The sequence below is a fragment of the Nannospalax galili genome, unplaced genomic scaffold (assembly GCF_000622305.1).
Source record: "Nannospalax galili isolate Female #2095 unplaced genomic scaffold, S.galili_v1.0 scaffold247, whole genome shotgun sequence".
NCBI lineage: Eukaryota > Metazoa > Chordata > Mammalia > Rodentia > Spalacidae > Nannospalax > Nannospalax galili.
In genome coordinates, this window is record NW_008356952.1 from 239,764 (window position 1) to 258,668 (window position 18,905).

Below are 18,905 nucleotides of genomic sequence, written 5' to 3' on the forward strand. Positions count from 1 at the left end.
TCTGGAACTCCAGTTCCAGAGGTTCCGACAGCCTCTTCTGTCCTCCACCGGCACTGCACGACACAGGTGCACTCACCTACATGCAGACAATACATGCATACACATAAAATGAAAATAATGTTTTATTACATTTTATTTACTGTGTATGTGTTTATGTGTGGGCAGGCATGTGCCACACTGAATGTGGAGGTCAGAGGACAACTTACAAGAGTTGGTCCTCCCCTTCTACCGTATGGGTCCAAGGAATCAAACTTCAGTTGTCACGCTTGGCAGCAGGTGCTTCTACCCACTGAACCATCTTGCTGGGTCCCCATTTAAATGTGCTTAATTTTAAAATAGCTTAAAGAGAAACATTATCTAAAAATAAGTTAGAATTTAACTATATACCCATAGTTTTCTTCATAATATTGTAGAATACTCCACCCTGCTGGAACATGTGAGGAAGTCCTTTTGCATAAGACCATACATCTTCTCCTGTAAAATAAAAACAGGCAAAGTATAAGCACAAACAAAAGAATGCCATCTAGGATTGTGTTAGTATAGATTAGCCTAGAACAGAGATGGCAAGGCAAAGCCCTGAATGAGTGAAGCAGGCGGGTGTAACACAGAGATGATACTGAAGCACACTAGAAAATTTATAGACCATTTGAAAGTGACAGTTACTAGTGCTGCCACAGAAGAACACAGACCCAGTGTCCAAAGACCATGTCACTTTTCAACACACCACAGCAACCTAAAATTTTAATAATATATTCTCTCAATTTTTAAATGTAGGAACTAAAAATATCTTTAAAACTGCACAAATCAATGCTAAATATAATAAACAGAACATCTCTGAAGACTAAGAACTGCTGAAAGAAACTTGCTTGCAAAGTTGAACAGAACCAAAAGATTATAGAAAAATACTCATTTTTAACTAGACTATAAACTTGCATGCTTTATAGCTGTTAAAAATGAGTAAGAAGAAAAAAATGAGCAAAAAAGAAATGGGTAGGGAGGAAAATAAGTAGGTAGACTGAACATTAAGTAATTAATGGTTTTTGCTATTCTAAAGTTCGCTTTTTTTTAATTTATTTTTATTTTACATATACGAGTGTTTTGCTTGCATGTATATAAGTGCACCTATGTCATACAATGCCTGTGGAGGCCAGAAGGGGGTGTCGGATCCCCCAGAACTGGAGGTAAGGATGGCTGTTAGCTGCCATATAGGTGCTGGGAACTGAACCCAAGTCTTCTGCAAGAGCAGCCAGTATACTTAACCACTGAGCCATCTCTCCAGCCCTAAAGTTGTCTTTTTAAAATTAGAAATTCATGGAGAAAATTAGTTTGAAGATATTCAGAAATATCTTTAAAAGCCCATAAAATAGCAACCATAAGCAAACTAAATATGTTTTCATAAAACATATTAAGAGGTTTCACATAAAAATTGAGAACAAGCCGGGTGTGGTGGCGCATGCCTTTAATCCCAGCACTCAGGAGGCAGACTATGTGTTTAAAGGCAGGTATGAAACATAAGTGAGTTTTTTACCTGAGTCTCACTACCAAGATATCTCATTATGTATATGCCCCAAATCAAAAAAAATCTAAAACGTGTCTGGTCCCACATTTTGGGTGATACTTAATCTATACCTCTATCCCTAAAATAGGCAAATTTAAGTTTATATAAAATATGTTTCAATAATTCTGTCTCTGGGTCAGTAAGATGGCTCAGCAGGTAAAAGTATTTGTCACATAAGCCTGACAATCTAGGTTCAATCCCCAAATCCACAGTGAGAGGAGAAAATCAAATCATGAAAGTTGTCCTCTGACCTCTACATTCAATACGGCATGTGCACACTCACACACAAATAAAAACGAAAATTAAAAAAAAATAATCCTGTCTTTAAAAAAAGGCATTCTTTGGTTCCCTGATTCAAATGCGCCAAGGGAAGAAAACACTTGCTTTATATTTAAACACTATTTGGTGACATTAAAATATTATTGTTTGGTGTGTAGAAGATATAATTCAGTGGTAGAGTGCTAGCTTAGCATGCACAAAGTCCTAGATTTGAGCCATAGCACCACCTACCAACCACCACCACCACCTCCCACCACACACACAGTTTTAAGAAAAAAAGCCTTTACCTTTAGAGATACATACTGAAAGTACCTACATATGAAAGTATAAGGGAGTAGAGATGAATAATAACTGCAGAGCTAGGTGATAGGCAAATGGGGGTCCATGGTAATACACTTGCTACTTTTGTGTGTGATTGAATATTTCTACAACAGCCTAGTTTTTCGTTTGTTTTTTTAAGGGGGGGGGAGAAATTTAAAGAAGAAATGAAACCACAAAACAGATTTTGTACTTAATGTCTAGATAGGCCAAGTAGGTAAAATAGTAAGATAAGCCAGGGTAATAAATCTAGGGCCAAAAGTACGTGTACCAAATCTTTAAAAAAAAAGACATGAGATCCAAACACATGCCCTTCCAACTTCTCTCTTATGATCTTAAAATCCTGAAGGTACAGTTATCCATTTACATACAAATGTGTGTGTATAAATATATATATATATATATAGAGAGAACAATGGGGTTGAAGTATAGCTTAATGGTAGAACACATGCTTAACAGTCATAAGGTCCTGAGTTCAATTCCTACGACCAAAGGAAAAAGAAAAAAGAAAAAGAATGACAATTGCTTTTGAAAGCATCAAAGAATAGAAGAACATAAAAGTTACTTTTTGTTTGTGAAATATGCTTATTTCTATATGCAGCTTCTTTATACTCCATTTTCTAATCTGCTGAAGAACACCTTTATCAAGAAACTTAGTTAACTTTAACAACAACAACAACACAACAAAAAGGTTAATATCTGTCTTTCCTACTGGAAAATTATACTGTTGGAACTGAGCTTTGTATGGAAGTAACTGACAATGCTAATTAATCACTATGTGCTTAAATGCCTTCCTATATCCATAAAGAGGGATATGAAGTTGTGTAGCATTTAGCTAAAATTATCTTCAGTATACAGATTTCAAAACCCTTGGCACGTGAACCTTCAGTTAACAGAACATTTCATTATATACTTTATTTTGTCTTTTTTTTTTTTTCAGAGCTGAGGACTGAACCCAGGGCCTTGTGCTTGTTAGGCAAGCGCTCTACCACTGAGCTAAATCCCCAACCCCTATATACTTTATTTACAACTAATAAAATACTATTACTAAAATGGCTATATTTAAGGGAAGGCACACAAAAAAAGTTGAATTTAAAATTCTGAGTATCAAAGACCCCCTGATACAGATCTTAATAACGCCTGGTAGACTACATTGGTGAACTTATCGCCAAACTTCATCAGGAAAAATTATTTCTACAGTGCTAACCTTTTATTTAATTATGGTTAATCTTAGCTTAAATGGTTGTCATGTTTTGTAAAATACTCAAGGATATTATTTAATTGGAAGACATAAAAAACTATGTGATAGCACTTAAATCTTTCTGTAAGAATCTGAACAGGTGCCAAAATGGTTAAATCCCAGAACTGCCATCTTTATACACTAAGAAGAAAAACGTCACATTTCTTAGCATTTCCATTCAGACCACTTCTTACTGAAGCAGGCAGGTCATTCACCCTAATGTTTCTGTTTTCATTACCACCCCATAAAGTCTATTTTGACACTATTTTCCTAATCAGTCTCACTCGCCATGACATTTCAACAACACAGATATACTGTGCACCTGTTCATGTAGTGTATACATACCTTAATTTTATAAGATAAATATTAAGGTTTTTTTTTCACTCTCTATCCCCCAAGAACCAATTGTTTTTTTTTGTTTTTTTTTTGTTTTTTACCCTCATAAGAGCAATGCTGCCCCCATCACTCTGTGGTTAGGGAAGAAGAAGTACCATTTAAGCCTCTATTATCTACCTATCTCTGAAAAGGCACTTTTACAGCTTCTTTTACTCATTATAATTAGGCTCTCTCTACTGACAAGGAAACTCAGAAATGCTTAAATAATTCTCATAGGATCACACAGCTTAATATCAGAGATAGGATCTGGACCCTGCATTTCAAAGCTTATACACGCTCCCATAATTAAACCTTCACTAGAGTTCTAATTGTGTTACGAAGAATATGATGGTACTAGCTATAGTCCATCATAAATATGTATGGCATCAATCAGCTGTAGAAAAAAAATAGATGAATTTTTCCTTTGAAATACCAATACCTCCAATAAAGTCATCTTTGTGGCAAAAATAACAAGCAAAGGATTAGAAAGCAGGGTCTTTGTACAAGTGCATTATAGCCTCCATGGCATTTTCTCCATCTCAATTTCTACTGCCTTGTCTCCTGCCTAAATGACTGGCATCTTCTCATACTGGGTTTTCCCTTGAGTCTTGTCCACTCCAACTTCCTCTTTCATACAGACTTCAGAGTTAAACTTCCCACACTTGAGAAGTACAGCAGAAAGACCAGGAGTTCAAGGTCATCCTCAGCTACATAGGGATTTCCAAGGCTAGCCTGAGCTACAGAAGAAAGTCTTTTTTAAAAAAAGGAAGAAAAGAAACAAACAACATACATCAAAGTCCAAATCCCTTTCTAATATAATACAAGACTTGGCCCTTATCTGCCTCTACCATCCTATCATACCTTCCCCTTATTTTGTGTGTGTTTCTGTTGTTGTTACTGTTTTGAGACAGGGTCTTACCATGTAGCCTAAACTAGCCTAGACTAGTTTAGAACTTCCAGTCATCTTGCTTCTTCTTCCATTTCCTGAATGCTGGGATTACAGGTGTGGTTCACAAGTCCAGATCCCCCTGCCTTGATTTTCACAAATCAATGCAATCAAACTGTTCCAGTTTCCTAAAGGCCAAAAATTGCTATGTATTCTTTTTTTAAATTTAATTTTATCATTTTTATTTTATGTGTATGTTGTATTGCCTGCATGTGTGTAGATGCACCCATGTCGTGCAATGTCGTGCAATGCCTACAGAGTCAGAAGAGGGCATCAAATTCCCTAGAACTGAAGTTAGGACCATTGTTAGCCACCACGTGGGTGCTGGGAATCAAACCCAGGTATTCTGCAAGAGCAACCAGTGCTCTTAACCACTGAGCCATTTCTCCAGCCCCACTATATATTTTTTAAAATTCAATTTACAGCCAGTCAGATAGCTTACCAGGTAAAGGCATTTGACACCACATCTGACAATCTGATTTCAACTCTTAGACTCACATAGAAGGAGGAAAGAACCAACTCCCCCAAGTCGTCCTCTAACTTCCACACATGCACACACACAAATAAATAAATAAAAATAATAAAGTATAAAATTCATTTTAAATGTCACTTCCTCTAGGATTCATCTGTGCAGTAAGTAGGTGATGTCAATATGTACACAAATACCATAGCCCCTATCATACTATAGGCTAATTTAGTTTACCTTTTCACTTTCTCCTAAATTGTTCTTTAGACTCAAGGAAAGATCAGTGACCTATCAGACTTTCTAGTCCCAAGACCTGGCACAGTACTGAATAGAAAATTGCATTCTTAACATTTGCTAAGTAAACATATAGAAAATCACAAATGAAGTTTCTCTTTTTAAACACCTGAAAACAATTCAAAGTAGCATAACTTCCTCCACATTGGATCTATAAGATGTAACTAAAAGTACCATCCGTTTTCAAGAATCTAATAAACCAACTCATAGCAAAAACAAAGAGCAAATGATTTTTATGCCATTTCGTTAGGAACCAAACTCCTAAGAGAACAGGAATAATACAGCAAAGCCTCTAGAAAATATTAATGCATATTCTTCTGTGATGGTCTCCAACCAGTTTTACTTTATAACTGTTTCTTTATATTGCAACAGTAAAATATTTCTAATCTATACATTGTATGTAAAGATAGAAAAGTGCACACTCCACCAAAAATAACCTCTTCCCTTCTGTCCACTGGAGTCCTCAGAGCCTTCGGTCCTATCTGAACAGAAGCTACATATGGTAATGGTAGTACAGATGATTTTCTTTTTACTTTATCCAATGGTTTTTCTATATAATAAGTAATTTTTAATTTTTAAAATTGCTGTTAAAAACTGTTTTAAGAATATATACATTTTCTAACTTTTTCTAATAATAAAATGGAATGAAATGAGTTTTTAAAAGGTCATCATAGGCTGGCAAGATGGCTCAGCAGGTTAAAGGCACTTTCAAGTCTGATGATCTGAGTACAATCCTTAGGACCCAACATGGCAGAAGGAGAGAACCGACTTCTGCAAGTTGTCCTTTGACTTCCAAGGGAACTCATGTGAATAAATGTGATGGTTTTAGAAAGTCATCATTCCAGCCAGGCGTGGTAATGCACACCTTTAATCCCAGCACTTGGAAGGCAGAGGCAGGCGGATCTGAGTTCAAGGACAGGCTGGTCTACATAGTGAGTTCCAGGACAGCTGGGGCTACAGGGAGACCCTGTCTCAAAGAATGTTGGGGACCTCTGTTATGCAAAGTAGAAGCCCCTTCACGTCCAGACAGCTCATGCAGCTCGGGGTCATGTGCTGGGGCTCCTTTCATAGCAGGGTGCCTTCCTGGCATCTTTCCTGACTCTCCTTTTGAAGTGCCCGCCACAAATGCTCACATAAACATGGCCTCTGGCTCTGAAAGATACCATGCTTTTCCTGTGTAATTTTTCAGGTAGTCAGCAGTCTGGCGGCATGGCAGAAACCCACTTCCATATGTAAATAGAATGCCTCACAAAGTATCTAATAGCCAAAGCTTCTACCACTACCCCCATGGTATAAATATCCCAGTCTTTCTCTCAATATCAGAGAGCTGGGTCACAGAGAGCTGGATCAATAGAGAGCTGGACAGCAAGGAGCTGGAGCAGAGACACTTAATAAAGCTGTAACACAGACTAAGCCGAGTCTTGAGTCTTGTGTCTTACTACCGGCGACCCAGCCTCTCCGGGGGGCGCACTCCTCCGTTACCGACTTGCGGACATCCTAGCTTTCACCGTCCTCGTACTCTTCCCGTGTGGTCCAATGGCCAGTGGACCTCGCTTCCTGAGGAAAGTACATGGGTGAATTAAGGGCGGGATTCGGCTGGACAACGCTCCAGCAGCAGAGGAACTTTCAGCACCAGAGCGGCGGACACACAGGACCCGAAGCGGCTGAAAAGCCCGTGGGACACCCGCCCCAGCTCCCAGAGAGGCGCGGCCAGAGCCAGACACCGGGGACCTCGAGATACCCGCGCACCCCACGCCTGCAGAGCGACCCCTATAAAAAAAAACCCAAAAAAAAAAAAAAAAAAAAAAAGTCACCATTCCAATTTTCTAACTATAAATATTTACAAAGGATATTTGGTAGAAAGTGTTTGGGAAAGGAAGAGATAATTAGGACAGGCAGTGGATATTATATGCATAGTTGAACAGGAGGAATAACTTCATTTTTTTAAGTCTGAGACAGGCTTCATTCTGTAATCCACTTTGGTTTAGAGATCACGATGTAGCATAGGCTGGCCTCAAACTCACAGCAATCCTCCTACCTCAGCCTCAGGAGTACTGTGATTATAGATGTATACTAAGGAGTGCTGTGATTACAAGTGCACACTACAACACCTAGCTTGAAGAGGAATAACCCAATATTTGACAGCACAGCACTATAACTATGATTAACAATTAATGTATATTCCAAAACAGCTAGTACAGAGGTATTTGAATGTTCCCAACACTGGAAATGACAGAAGTGATAGATATGCCAGTATCTCTGATCTGATCATTACATACTGTATAGATGTATTAAAATGCCATACTTTACACCATAAATATGTTCAGTTACTCTGTCAGTTAAATGCATTAAATAGTTAATTTGAAGTTTCTACTTTGCAATTTATAAGCAAATTGAAAAATCTAACATCTATATGAAATACACACACGCGCACACACACATGCATATCTGGGAGGAGTGCATGTGTGTGGCATAGGTACACATATGCATGCAGATGCATGGAGGCCAGAGGAGGACATCAGGTGTCTTTTCTCTATCATTCTCTGCCTTATTCCATTCAGACAGGGTCTGTCCCTGAACCTAAAAAGAGGCTGGTAGCCAGCAATCCTTGGGTCTCCACCCCCCCCATAGTGCTAGAGTTTTAAGCAGCAAGTACTCTTACCCATTGAACCATCTCCCCAGCCCCCATGAGAAATATATTTTAAAGTTCCAAAAGAATACTTAAAACTCTGAACTCTGGCTGGAAAGATGTCTCAGTAGGTAAAAGTACTTGCCCACAAGGCTGCCAACCTGAGTTTGATTCCTAGGATCCACATGGTGAAACGAGAGAACCAATTCCTGCAGGCTTTCCTCTAACCTCTACATATGCACTGCAGCATGAGCGCAAAAATAAATGTAATTAAAAGGTTAATTAAAAAATGAAAACCCTCTGAACTATCTATGAACATAAACTATTTAGTTTTTGGAGACAAGGTCTCATGTTGCCCAGGCTAGCTCCAACTCACTATGCAGGTAAAGGATGACCTTTACTCCTAATCTTTTTACTTCCACCTCCTCAGTGATAGGATCACAGGCCAGGCATGCACAGACATAAAACATACAGTTTTATGCAGTACTGGGGTTTCAGGCATGCTAGACAAGAATTCTACCACCTGAGTTACACTCCAAGACCCATTTATGTATTATACTTTTATTTATTATCTTATTTATTGGTTTTTTTGAGACAGGGTCTCACTGTATAGACCAGGCTGGCCTTGAACTCAGAGTTCTACCTGCCTCTATCTTCCAAGTCCAGTCAAAATTTTTTTAATATTTTATTTATTATTTTTATTTTATGTGTATTGTGTGTATTGGCTGCACATAGGTAAGTGCACCTGTGTTGTGCAATGCCCGGAGGACAGAAGAGGCTGTCGGATCCCCTAGAACTGGAGTTATGGACAGCTGTTAGCTGCTCTGTGGGTGCTGGGATTCAAACCCAGGTCTTCTGCAAGAATAGCCAGTGTTCTTAAGCATTGAGCCATCGCTCCAGCCCCCGATTCAATATATTTTAAACGAAGAATTTGAACAGTTCTAAATTTGGATTGCTTCTATTAGAATTCTAAAGGTATTCATTTGCCATCTCTCCACTCTTCCTGTAGATCCTCCCATTTAAACACTTATTCTTATCAACAAAGCTCTTTCTAAAGATTTTATTAAATCTATTTGTGTGTGTGTGTGTATGTGTGTGTGTATCTGTGTGGTTGCACACGCCATGGTGTCCCTGTGGAGGTTAAAGAACATTCAGGAGTCAGTTCTGTTCTTTAATCATGGAGGTCTTGGGGAATCAAACTGAAATCCTTAGGCTTGGCAGAAAGCATCTTGATTGCTGAGTCATTTTGCCAGCTAAATCAAAATGGAGGCTGCATATACAAGTACAAGGCAAGCTCAAGCCAGACAAAATCTCAGCAGAGATGTGGGCAAATGGGTAAGAAATTCCAGCCCTACCTGAGGAACTACTGGAAACAAATAGCTGTTGGGAAGGGAAGAGAAAGTTAGTCTCTTTTAAGGGTGTAACTCTTAGTAGCTTAACCAGGCTCCAGTGTATGGATCCACACTGAAGGATATTGGGGACACAAATATGACTGTTCAGGCATACATATATGTATAATAGAGTACATGAAATAAACAGAACTATAGGATGGCATAAACGAAATAATACGCATAAATACTATCTAGATGTGAACCTGTCTTTCACCCAACATTTGAATCAAAAGATAAAGAAGCAATAATACAACACAGATCCAATGTTATTTTTTTAAAAATAAGCATCTACAGCCAGGAGGCAGTGGCTGGTGGATCTCTGTGAGTTTGAGGCCTGCCTAGTCTACATAGTGAGTTCCAGACCTGCTGGAGCTACAGAGAGACCCTGTCTCAAAAAGATCAAACAAACAAACAAACAAAAAATAAATAAATAATCAATCAATCATCAATCAATCAATCAATCTGGGGATGCAGGGATGGCTCAGCAGTTAAGTACACTGGCTGCTCTTGTAGAGGACCCAGGTCCAATTCCCAGCATCCACATGGCAGCTAACAACCACCAGTAACTCTAGTTCCAGGGAATCCAACACCCTCTTCTGATCTCTGCAGGTACTGCACAACACAGGTGCACTTACATGCATGCAAGCAATACATTTACAGGTAAAATAAAAATAATAAAATATTTAAAAAATAAAAATAAATTTAAAAAATAAGCATCTGAGTACGAACTGTGATTTTGGAAAATCCTGAGGTAATCATGGACATCAGAGGTATTGCAGCACTGGACTTTTATCTCAGTAGAAGAGTGTTTGCCAAGCACGCACAAGGCCCTAGAGTCAATCCCCAGTACCACCTTCACTAATAAAGAAATAAATAAAAAAATTACAAAATATTATGAGGGGGTTTTGAATGCTTTGGATTGAACCAAGTAGGCCCCATGTTTTAAAAGTGTGTCCTTTTAGGAAGAGAACAATATAGCAAAATCCAACATGCCTTTACCTCTTGAAACAATGTAACCAGAAACTTGATAAAATGTACTACTAAGGAAAAAAAAAATTAGCCAAGGGGCTAGAGAGATGGCTCAGCGGTTAAGGGCACTGGCTGCTCTTGCAGAGGACCTGGGTTCAATTCCCAGCACCTATATGGCTGCTAACAACTATCTATAATTCCAGTTCCAAGGGAATCCAATGCCCTCTTTTGACCTCTGTGGGCATTGCATGACATGGATGCATGTACATACATGTAGGCAATACACTCACACATAAAAATAAATAAAAAAAGAATAAAACAAAAATTTTATTTTTATGAAATAAAATCATAAAAATAAAAAAGGAATCAGTCAAATATTTATGTTGGATCAAATACCACCTATCATATCTACCACAAAACAAAACACAAATACTTGGCCTACAAAGAATTTTAGTAATATATTTTACAAGGCCAGAGTTGGATTAATCCAAGCACTATACAAATAATGAAGATGGAAGTCTGCAAAAAACTGAGTTCAATAACCTCTAGTGTGGTCTGGAAAAAATGGATTAAAAAGAGACATGACATATAGCGAAAACAGTGTTATTACATTTTATACTACCATCAAATGATTCAAAGTGACGTGAGCAGTTCCATGAATGCTCTGTATTGAGATTAATAATACATACTTATTTTTGTGTTGGTATAAATAAGAAATCCTATTTAGTGAATACTGTACTTAAAAACAAAGAAGGCAAGGTCCTGGGTTCAATCCAAGCATCACAAAATAAAAGCTCAAAATGGGCCCCTTTCCCTGCCTCATGACCTTCATGATATAAACTGCTCTGCTCCACCATTCCCACTGAATTGAATCCTCTGACACTATCGGTTAAAAACAAAATACTTAAAAAGGAAAAACACATGTTCCTGGCTATTACAAAGTCAGCCTATTTCATGAACATATAAATAGATAGATTCTTAATCAAATGAGACATTTTCTAAAGCACTACATTTGCCATATCTTTGGGGTATATCACTTTTATGTCTACAGAAAGAAAGCTGGCAATGTTTTGATGAATGCTATAAAAGCAGGGGATTCCCTCAGCAGAGATCCTGTGGGTAAGTTTACAGAGGGTAATAACTGTGTCTCATTGATCTGTGTGCCTCTAACATAGTCTCAAGTTCATAGCATACATTCATTTTGCTGAAATAATCTATGTTTATTCATTCAGCATGCACTTACTTGGTACCTACAATGTATCAGGTGTGTACAAGGTGATGAGGTATTCAATAGTGAATAAAACAGGCTGTACTCTCTGCATTTGTAGACTTTATAATCTAGTGTGTGTGGTGGTAGAGGGGGCCAAACAAATAATTAAACCAACACATAAGATCACTAAACTTGTAATAGAAGCTGTAAGGGAAATGAATGGGGTACAAAAATAGGGGATCTACTTAGAAAGTAAGCAAAGTTCTCTCAAAAGATATATGCAGAACTAAACATAAATGAGAAGGTAGTATTTTAAAATAAACATAAATAAGAAGTGTAAAGTTTGGTAAGCTATATTGTAAATTAACATAAAGGCAGCCAATTTCTGCATTTTGAAATCTGAAACTTTGTAAATAAGCCCTGTCATCTTCTTTTTTTTTTTTTTAAGCAGGGTCTCCCTGTAGCCCCAGCTGTCCTGGAACTCAATATGTAGACCAGGCTGGCCTTGAACTCAAGAGATCCACCTGCTTCTGCCTCCCAAGTGCTGGGACTACAGGCGTGCACCATCACGCCCGGCTTTGCCCTGTCATTTTCTAACAACACCAATCTAAACATCAACAGCTCCTAAACACTCTTTACATATAGCTGTATATACATAACTATCCCAAAATTGATATTTTTGCAAACATCACTTTTTACAAATATCTTGGCATAATTCAAAAAGAATAGAGAGAAAACTAATATTTACACAGGGCCAGTAGCCACTATCTTAGTACTGTTTGCTTTTTTTTTTTTTTTTTTATTTGTTGTTGTTAGAGGGTCTTATGTAGTCCACAACTTAGTTTCCCAAGTGCCTGGAGTACAGGTATGCACTCAGATGCCAGGCTTGTCTCATTTCTTTAAAGCAGGAAGTCTCTCAAATGCTACTACTTTAAAATTAGCAATGCACACTTTTATACGCAAATTTTGTGTTGGTGATGGAAAAGCAGGGTACATATATATATATATAAAAATCTTGTGGATTGTGGACAGCAACATAAATACTAGAGGTGAAGAGGGAAAGGGACAGACATTATCTTGGGGAACTCATTACAATCTAGTCTAGTTTTCAGAAAATTAGACCCAATTACTTTTTTGAAATAAAAAGTAATTATGCACTAGTATTTTAGCTTTCATTATAAAATATAATGAAAAATTTTAAAACCACTGACCATAAGCCTACTCATGCCAATGTATTAATCCACAAAGGTCAACACAGCCTTCCAAGTGAATGGAATCCTGATCTATACTCTCACTTGTTCATCAAAATTATCATGAAGCTAAATAAATGATAAGACTAAATGCTTGATGAATACAGAATCAGGTAAAGGAACTGTAGTGGCAGAGAGGGCATAGCCAGGACTTATGAAATATTTCTACTCTTCAGCAAAGAGATTACCTTTCTAGTTAGCAGAATTACCATGAACCCCAGATGATGTATTTCTCCTTTGTACAGCAGTGTGTAAGCATTGCCAAATTCTGCTTTTCAGAATCCTTTTCAATGTTCAGTGCTGACCATCCACTCCATTTCTACATAGTCTTAATTTTTATTAATTTTTATTTTATGTGTATGAATATAATGCCTACATTATGTTAGGGCACCCATGTCATGTAATGCCCATAGAAGTCAGAAGAGGGCATCAGATCCCCTGGAGTTGGAGTTGATTGGTTGTAAGCCACCAAGTGGGTTCTGGGAATCAAACCCTGGTCCTTTGCAAGAGAGAGCTCTTAACCACCAAGCCATCTCTCCAGCACAGATAGTCTTTTTTTTAAAAGATATCTTAATGTCATCTGCTGACTTCCATTTAAACAAACAAACAAACTTCAAAGTGTCTACTACCTGCTAGGTACTATATGAGGTACTGAACATACAAAGTTAGGGAAGATAAGAGCCACATGATCAAGTTCATGTTCTTAAGAAAAACATTATCATTCCTGTTTTTAACCTGGGAAATGGCTAGTCTTAAAATGTCTTCTATATATATCTAATTTTATGCATTCTGTGAGTTTGTTATTTAATAAATTTTTCAGAGTTCCAGGAATACTTACCAATGCTCCTATCAACTACAAAAGGTATTTTGTATAGATGAAACGGAAGTACCAAGAAGTTAGTAGCTTGTCTGAACTAAGTTATTAGGTAGTAAAGGCAAGAGTCAAACTGTAGGTCTTCTGACTCCAAAGATCACACAATCATTCCTCTATTCCATGAGGTATCTAAGAATCCACAGTCTCAGAAACATAGAAAGTTTCTGACCTATTCTCCAATTCAGTTATTATGCCTGCCAAACTAAAATCAATAATATCAAGTTCTAAATCTGTACGGTTATAGATCTCCAAATAACTAGTAGGTTCCCCAAATTAATAAGCCAGTAATAACTAATCTTCATTATAGTAGGTTAAGGCCCAATTCACTGTTACTTGGTAGTTTGAGAATACAGAATCAAAAGCCAGAAAACCCTTCTAGTTAAATCTCAGCAAAATTAAGACCCTTCCAACATCTAACACTTTTAAATTTTACTTCATATTTAGTAAAGCTTAATATACTAACACTAACACTGACTTAAAAAGACTTAAAGATTAAGCAAATTATGTAAAAAGTGCACCATCAGGCAGTATCCCAAATCACCTAAGGGTTGAAATGATGTATTTGGTTGTTAATATATTTTCCTTTAGCTTATGCTGAATTCAAAAGAAATACTTATTAACCCCACTGCCATCTTGTTTATGTTCTCAAGAGCCATTCATCACAACTGATGGTAGAGTCTTGAGCTGTGAAAAGACTTAAACATAAAACCTAGAAAAAGATGAATTGGGAAAGGGAAAACCGGAAATGGAGGAGACTATTCAGTAGGAGTGCAGTGAGAACAGAATCACCAGAAACCCATCGAGCAGGAAGTCCTGAAATCACATGACAGGCAGGAAAATGAAATTAAAAATAAATGAAACAAGATCGAGATAAAAAGGCCTAAGAACTCAGGGGGTGAAAAAGGGCTTTAAAAATGGTTTTTAAAAACTGTTTTTGAAATAAGATATATTTAAATGCTCTGATGACAAGTGAGGAACTACTTTCACTTTGCCATCATGTTTTCCTGACATTCACTCAATAATTACTACTGTCAAAACACTAAGGAAAATAATTTTCTCCTAAAGTATATAATAAAATATTTACACTGACCACAAGTTTTTCACCCACAACAGAAAAAGTGCATTCTACTCATAATTAAGACATACCATCAGAGTTAAACTGCTCTTACCCATTAACGTTGCTAAAAGACACAAGGAGTACATTTCTTTGTCAGCTTGCTCCTGAAGTTCCTTGGATGACAGTTTACTAGTAACAGCAATCTCTTCCTGTCTCACAGTATGGGCTGAGTGCCCCGCAGCAGGCTGCCCACCTTCTGCTTTGCCTTTTAAAATCTCTATTGTAATTCTGTCACCATGCTGCAGAGGAACAGGCTCCTTTTCCATTCCTGCCTGGGGTGGCATTAACTCTTTAGGAGGAAAGCCATAGCGAATACACTGTAAATATGGAGGAATGTTGAACTCTCTGGCTATACTTTCCTGGAGTTCAAAAAAGGTGGTTGAAGACTTAAGGGTAACCATGGACTGCCGCCCATCATTAGTTGTTATTCGAATCTTCTTCTCCTTAGAAGCTGTAGGTGAATAGGGAGCCTTCGTAGGGGTAGCAGGTGCAGATGATGGACCATCTCGAATGGCACTGGGAGAAACAGTTCTGGGCTGCCCTTTCTGTTCTTGTTTTAATTTTTCTGTTTTCCGTTTCTGCATTGCAGAAGCTTGTTCTGTAATGTTCTGTTGAATAGTTCTTTCAGTTTTACTCATGTTTAATTCTTCCTTGTGCAAAGTTTTTGTTTTCTGTCCAGTAAGAATAATTTTAGTTGGGAGCTGAGACTCTGAGTCGTGTCCTTGCACATCTCCAACTCTGTGAGCATGAGCACCATCTATATTTACAGGAGTATAATCATCAGGATTTTTTTTGGCAGTCTGATGCAATATAGTGTGGACAACTTTCTGAACTAGGATCTCACTCCCAAATTCACCTGGAAAGTGCTTGGTAACAAGTTTCATTGCAACATCATAAACATTACTATTCAAGGAGGGATCACTTTCATACTGGAACCAATATACTGTTTCTCTGACCACTCTTCCTCCCCACTCCAAAGTGATAGGGAACGCTTCTGGTAGATTGTCATATTCTTTACCGTCCCAAAAGTGTTTGAATCCACAACCACATTTGCCACCAGTAGACCTAGAATTAGTTCTGTCTCCATCCAAATACACAATAGATCCATCTCCTCTGACTCTTCGCACAGATGTGCCATGGCACCAATTACAAGCCGTTAGATTACTCAATCCGTAGTCTGGTACCAGAACATCTTTCACTGGATCATATGAACAAACCAAACTGTTCAAGGGAAAACTATAATTTTTGTCAGGCCTCAGCTGTCCATGAGTACTCTTTGCCAGGTTATACAGTTTCCCTCCTGAAGCCAACCACTCTGGAGGAACATGAAGTTCAGAAAGGGCTCCACACAGCAAACACTTGTGAAGGCGATTATCCATTACTGCTTTCTTAGCAGCTGCTGTAACTTCCTCAGGTTGAACTCCTATCACTCCAGTCCGTCTGTAGAAGTACTGATGCACATCAGCAACCAAACTAGGATGGATACCATGTTTGTCCACAAAGACTTCTTCCATAGCAGCAACTAGCCGAAGTAAGTACTTATCTTGCAAACTTCTGTCTCCTCCAATAACACAACCACCATCCTCCTCAAGTTTAATGTACTTCTTAATGAGGTCCTGAGGCACACCCCATGCTTTAGGAAGCAAATTCATAGGCAGTTTGGGCAAAGCAGCCCCTTTTATGCCTACCAAGGGGATATAATGGTTTCTACCTGAGCTACTCCACGCAATACAAATTGGCTTGTTCAAATGACCATCTCTCCCGGTGCACTTCTCTGCAGGTATGAGCCCAGGAAGAAAGGTGGCTGAATAGTCACCAGAGCTTCTCATGCCACTGAGGGAATCTAGGAGAATTATGGGGCGATGTAACACATTGGCAAGGCCAAATATGTGGATGTTCCTCAGGCCTAAGGGGACACCTTCGGGTGGAACAAACAGAGGGTCACACTCATTGATAATGTCCTCCCATTCAGCAGCATCAATAAAGTCATGAAACAGGGCTTGATACCGGGCCAGGTGCTGCTGAAAGTGCTGCTTGAGATTCTCTCTCAGAGCATGCCAGAAAAGCTCCCGGCCTACGAGAGCCCGAGACACAGCATGCACCAGGCAGTGTCCATCCCCATCCACATGCACCGGAATAAGGCATTCCTGACTTTTATTGGCCCGCTTGATGTCCTCCAGAGTATCATGCAAATACAAGAGGCTTCCGGAGCGGTCTTTGCCGTAGCCCACCGTGTTGACGTGTTCGGGTTCGATGAGGAAGGCTCGGTCACCCAGTAACGCGCAATCGAACAGTTCGCCCTGGTTCATGTCCCGGAGAAGCTTGGCCCGACCTGTCTGTTTGTCCATGCCATAGCGTGCCAAGATGGGCGACAACAATTTGCAGTGGTAGTTGGAAAGGCCCATCACCTTTACCAGCTCTGTGTTCTTCTTGGGGGCCCCGGTCACCCCGAGCAGCGCGTTCCGCAGCAGGTTGTGCAACACGACGTCGGGGTCCGTCACCTCCTCCACCCCCAGCAGCTGCTGCTGCTCGTGCCGCTGTCCGCACTCCGTACACTCGATGCTGACAGACCCGGAGGCCGGGAAGAACAGACGCGCCTGGCACTTGGGATCCGGGCAGCTCCCGGAAAGGATTCTCCGGTCCCTACGCTTCGAAAGGCCCCCCGGAGTAGCTGCCGCCGCCGCCAGAGACGACGAAGTCTGCGGAGCCTCGGGAGGAGGCGGCGGCGGCGGCAACGGCGGCGGCGGCGGCGGCGGCTGAGACATAGCTCTCGGCCCTCGGGTCTCGCTCCGCGTCCCAAGCGACCCTCAAAGGCTCATAGCCAGACCCCCGCCGGCCTGAAGAGATCTAGTCCAGGCCCGAGGCGAATGGCTTTCCTTTCCCTACCAGTTCCTCCTCCTCCTAGGCAAAGGCGGAAGAGCCGGACGTTGTTTCTCTTCTCACTTCTCCACTGCCGTAGCCGTTGCCCCGAACGTAACGGCCACCACCCCACCCCGCACTCACACTCACTCTCTCTCGCTCTCTCCCTCAGAGACATACACGCCCTCACTGAGACTGCGCAGGCGTCGCTTCCGCTCTGCCCTCTGGGAAAGAGAGTCTTCTGGTTCCTCTCTCGGCCATAGAGCGTCAGGCGCTTCCGCCCGAAAAGAACTGCAAATACCGTGATGCTAAGCGGTTGGACGCCGGTGAGAGGCGCAAAAGGAAGGCATCGGGAGGTGGGGCAAAAAGGATGACTGAGATTCGGAGGCCTGTCGGTAGTTGTAGTTTTAACTGTCTCTCCTTTGTAGTTTGTTCCATCAGCAGCTCAGGCGGAAGACTATGAGAGACTACATTTCCTAGGATGCCATGCAGCGTGTCCAGCCGCACTTCCCCTTTGGGTAGAGGGTGTGTGTGTGCTGTGTGTGGTGTGTGTGTGTGTGTGTGTGTGTGTGTGTGTGTGTGTGTGTGTGTGTCTGTGTCTGTGTCTGTGTGTGTGTGTGTGTGTGTGTGTGTGTGTGTCTGTGTCTGTGTCTGTGTGTGTGTCTGTGTCTGTGTGTGTGTATCTGTGCGTGTGTATCTGTATGTGTGTATGTGTGTGTGTATGTCTGTGTGTGTGTTGAGGGGGTGAGGATGCTTGGTGAAAACAAGAGTTAAAAGGAATGGTGTTTACAGTAGAGTCTGACGTTTACGACCGCTTGGAAAGGCTATCATTGAAGAAGGTACAAAAAAATAATCCAGGAATATGTCGCCCTGGGAAGTGGAACTGAAATGGTTTAGTCCAAATTAGAGAGCCTAAAAAAGTGGTGGAGGGAGCTTACCACAGGGCTACTGGTTTTTGTTTTTGTTCTATTAAATTTCAAATATTCTCATAGAATCGGTAGTATAGTCTTTATCGTATAGATAAGATTTAACTCCCACGGGGCTGGACAGATGGCTTAGCGGTTAAGAACACTGGCTGTTCTTACAGAAGACTCAGGTTCGAATCCCAGCACGCACATGGCAGCTAACAA

The 18,905-nt window shown here is 40.0% G+C and overlaps 1 protein-coding gene across 2 annotated transcripts in view; it reads right to left on the bottom strand.

Annotated features, from left to right (window-relative positions):
- The window catches only part of Vcpip1 (valosin containing protein interacting protein 1), a 31,910-nt gene extending 13,958 nt beyond the window's left edge, over positions 1–17,952 (bottom strand). Inside the window, exons 1-2 of one of the 2 annotated variants that reach the window (XM_008854766.2) lie at positions 14,969–17,894; positions 388–474 (exon numbers count right to left, since the gene is read on the bottom strand). In XM_008854766.2, the coding sequence (XP_008852988.1) occupies positions 388–474; positions 14,969–17,681 (2,800 nt within the window). In that variant the 5' untranslated portion in view covers positions 17,682–17,894. Of the gene's footprint in view, positions 1–387; positions 475–14,968 lie in introns of both variants that reach the window. The other variant, XM_029557004.1, reaches the window with a different exon arrangement.
- Between the last annotated feature and the right edge of the window lie 953 nt (positions 17,953–18,905).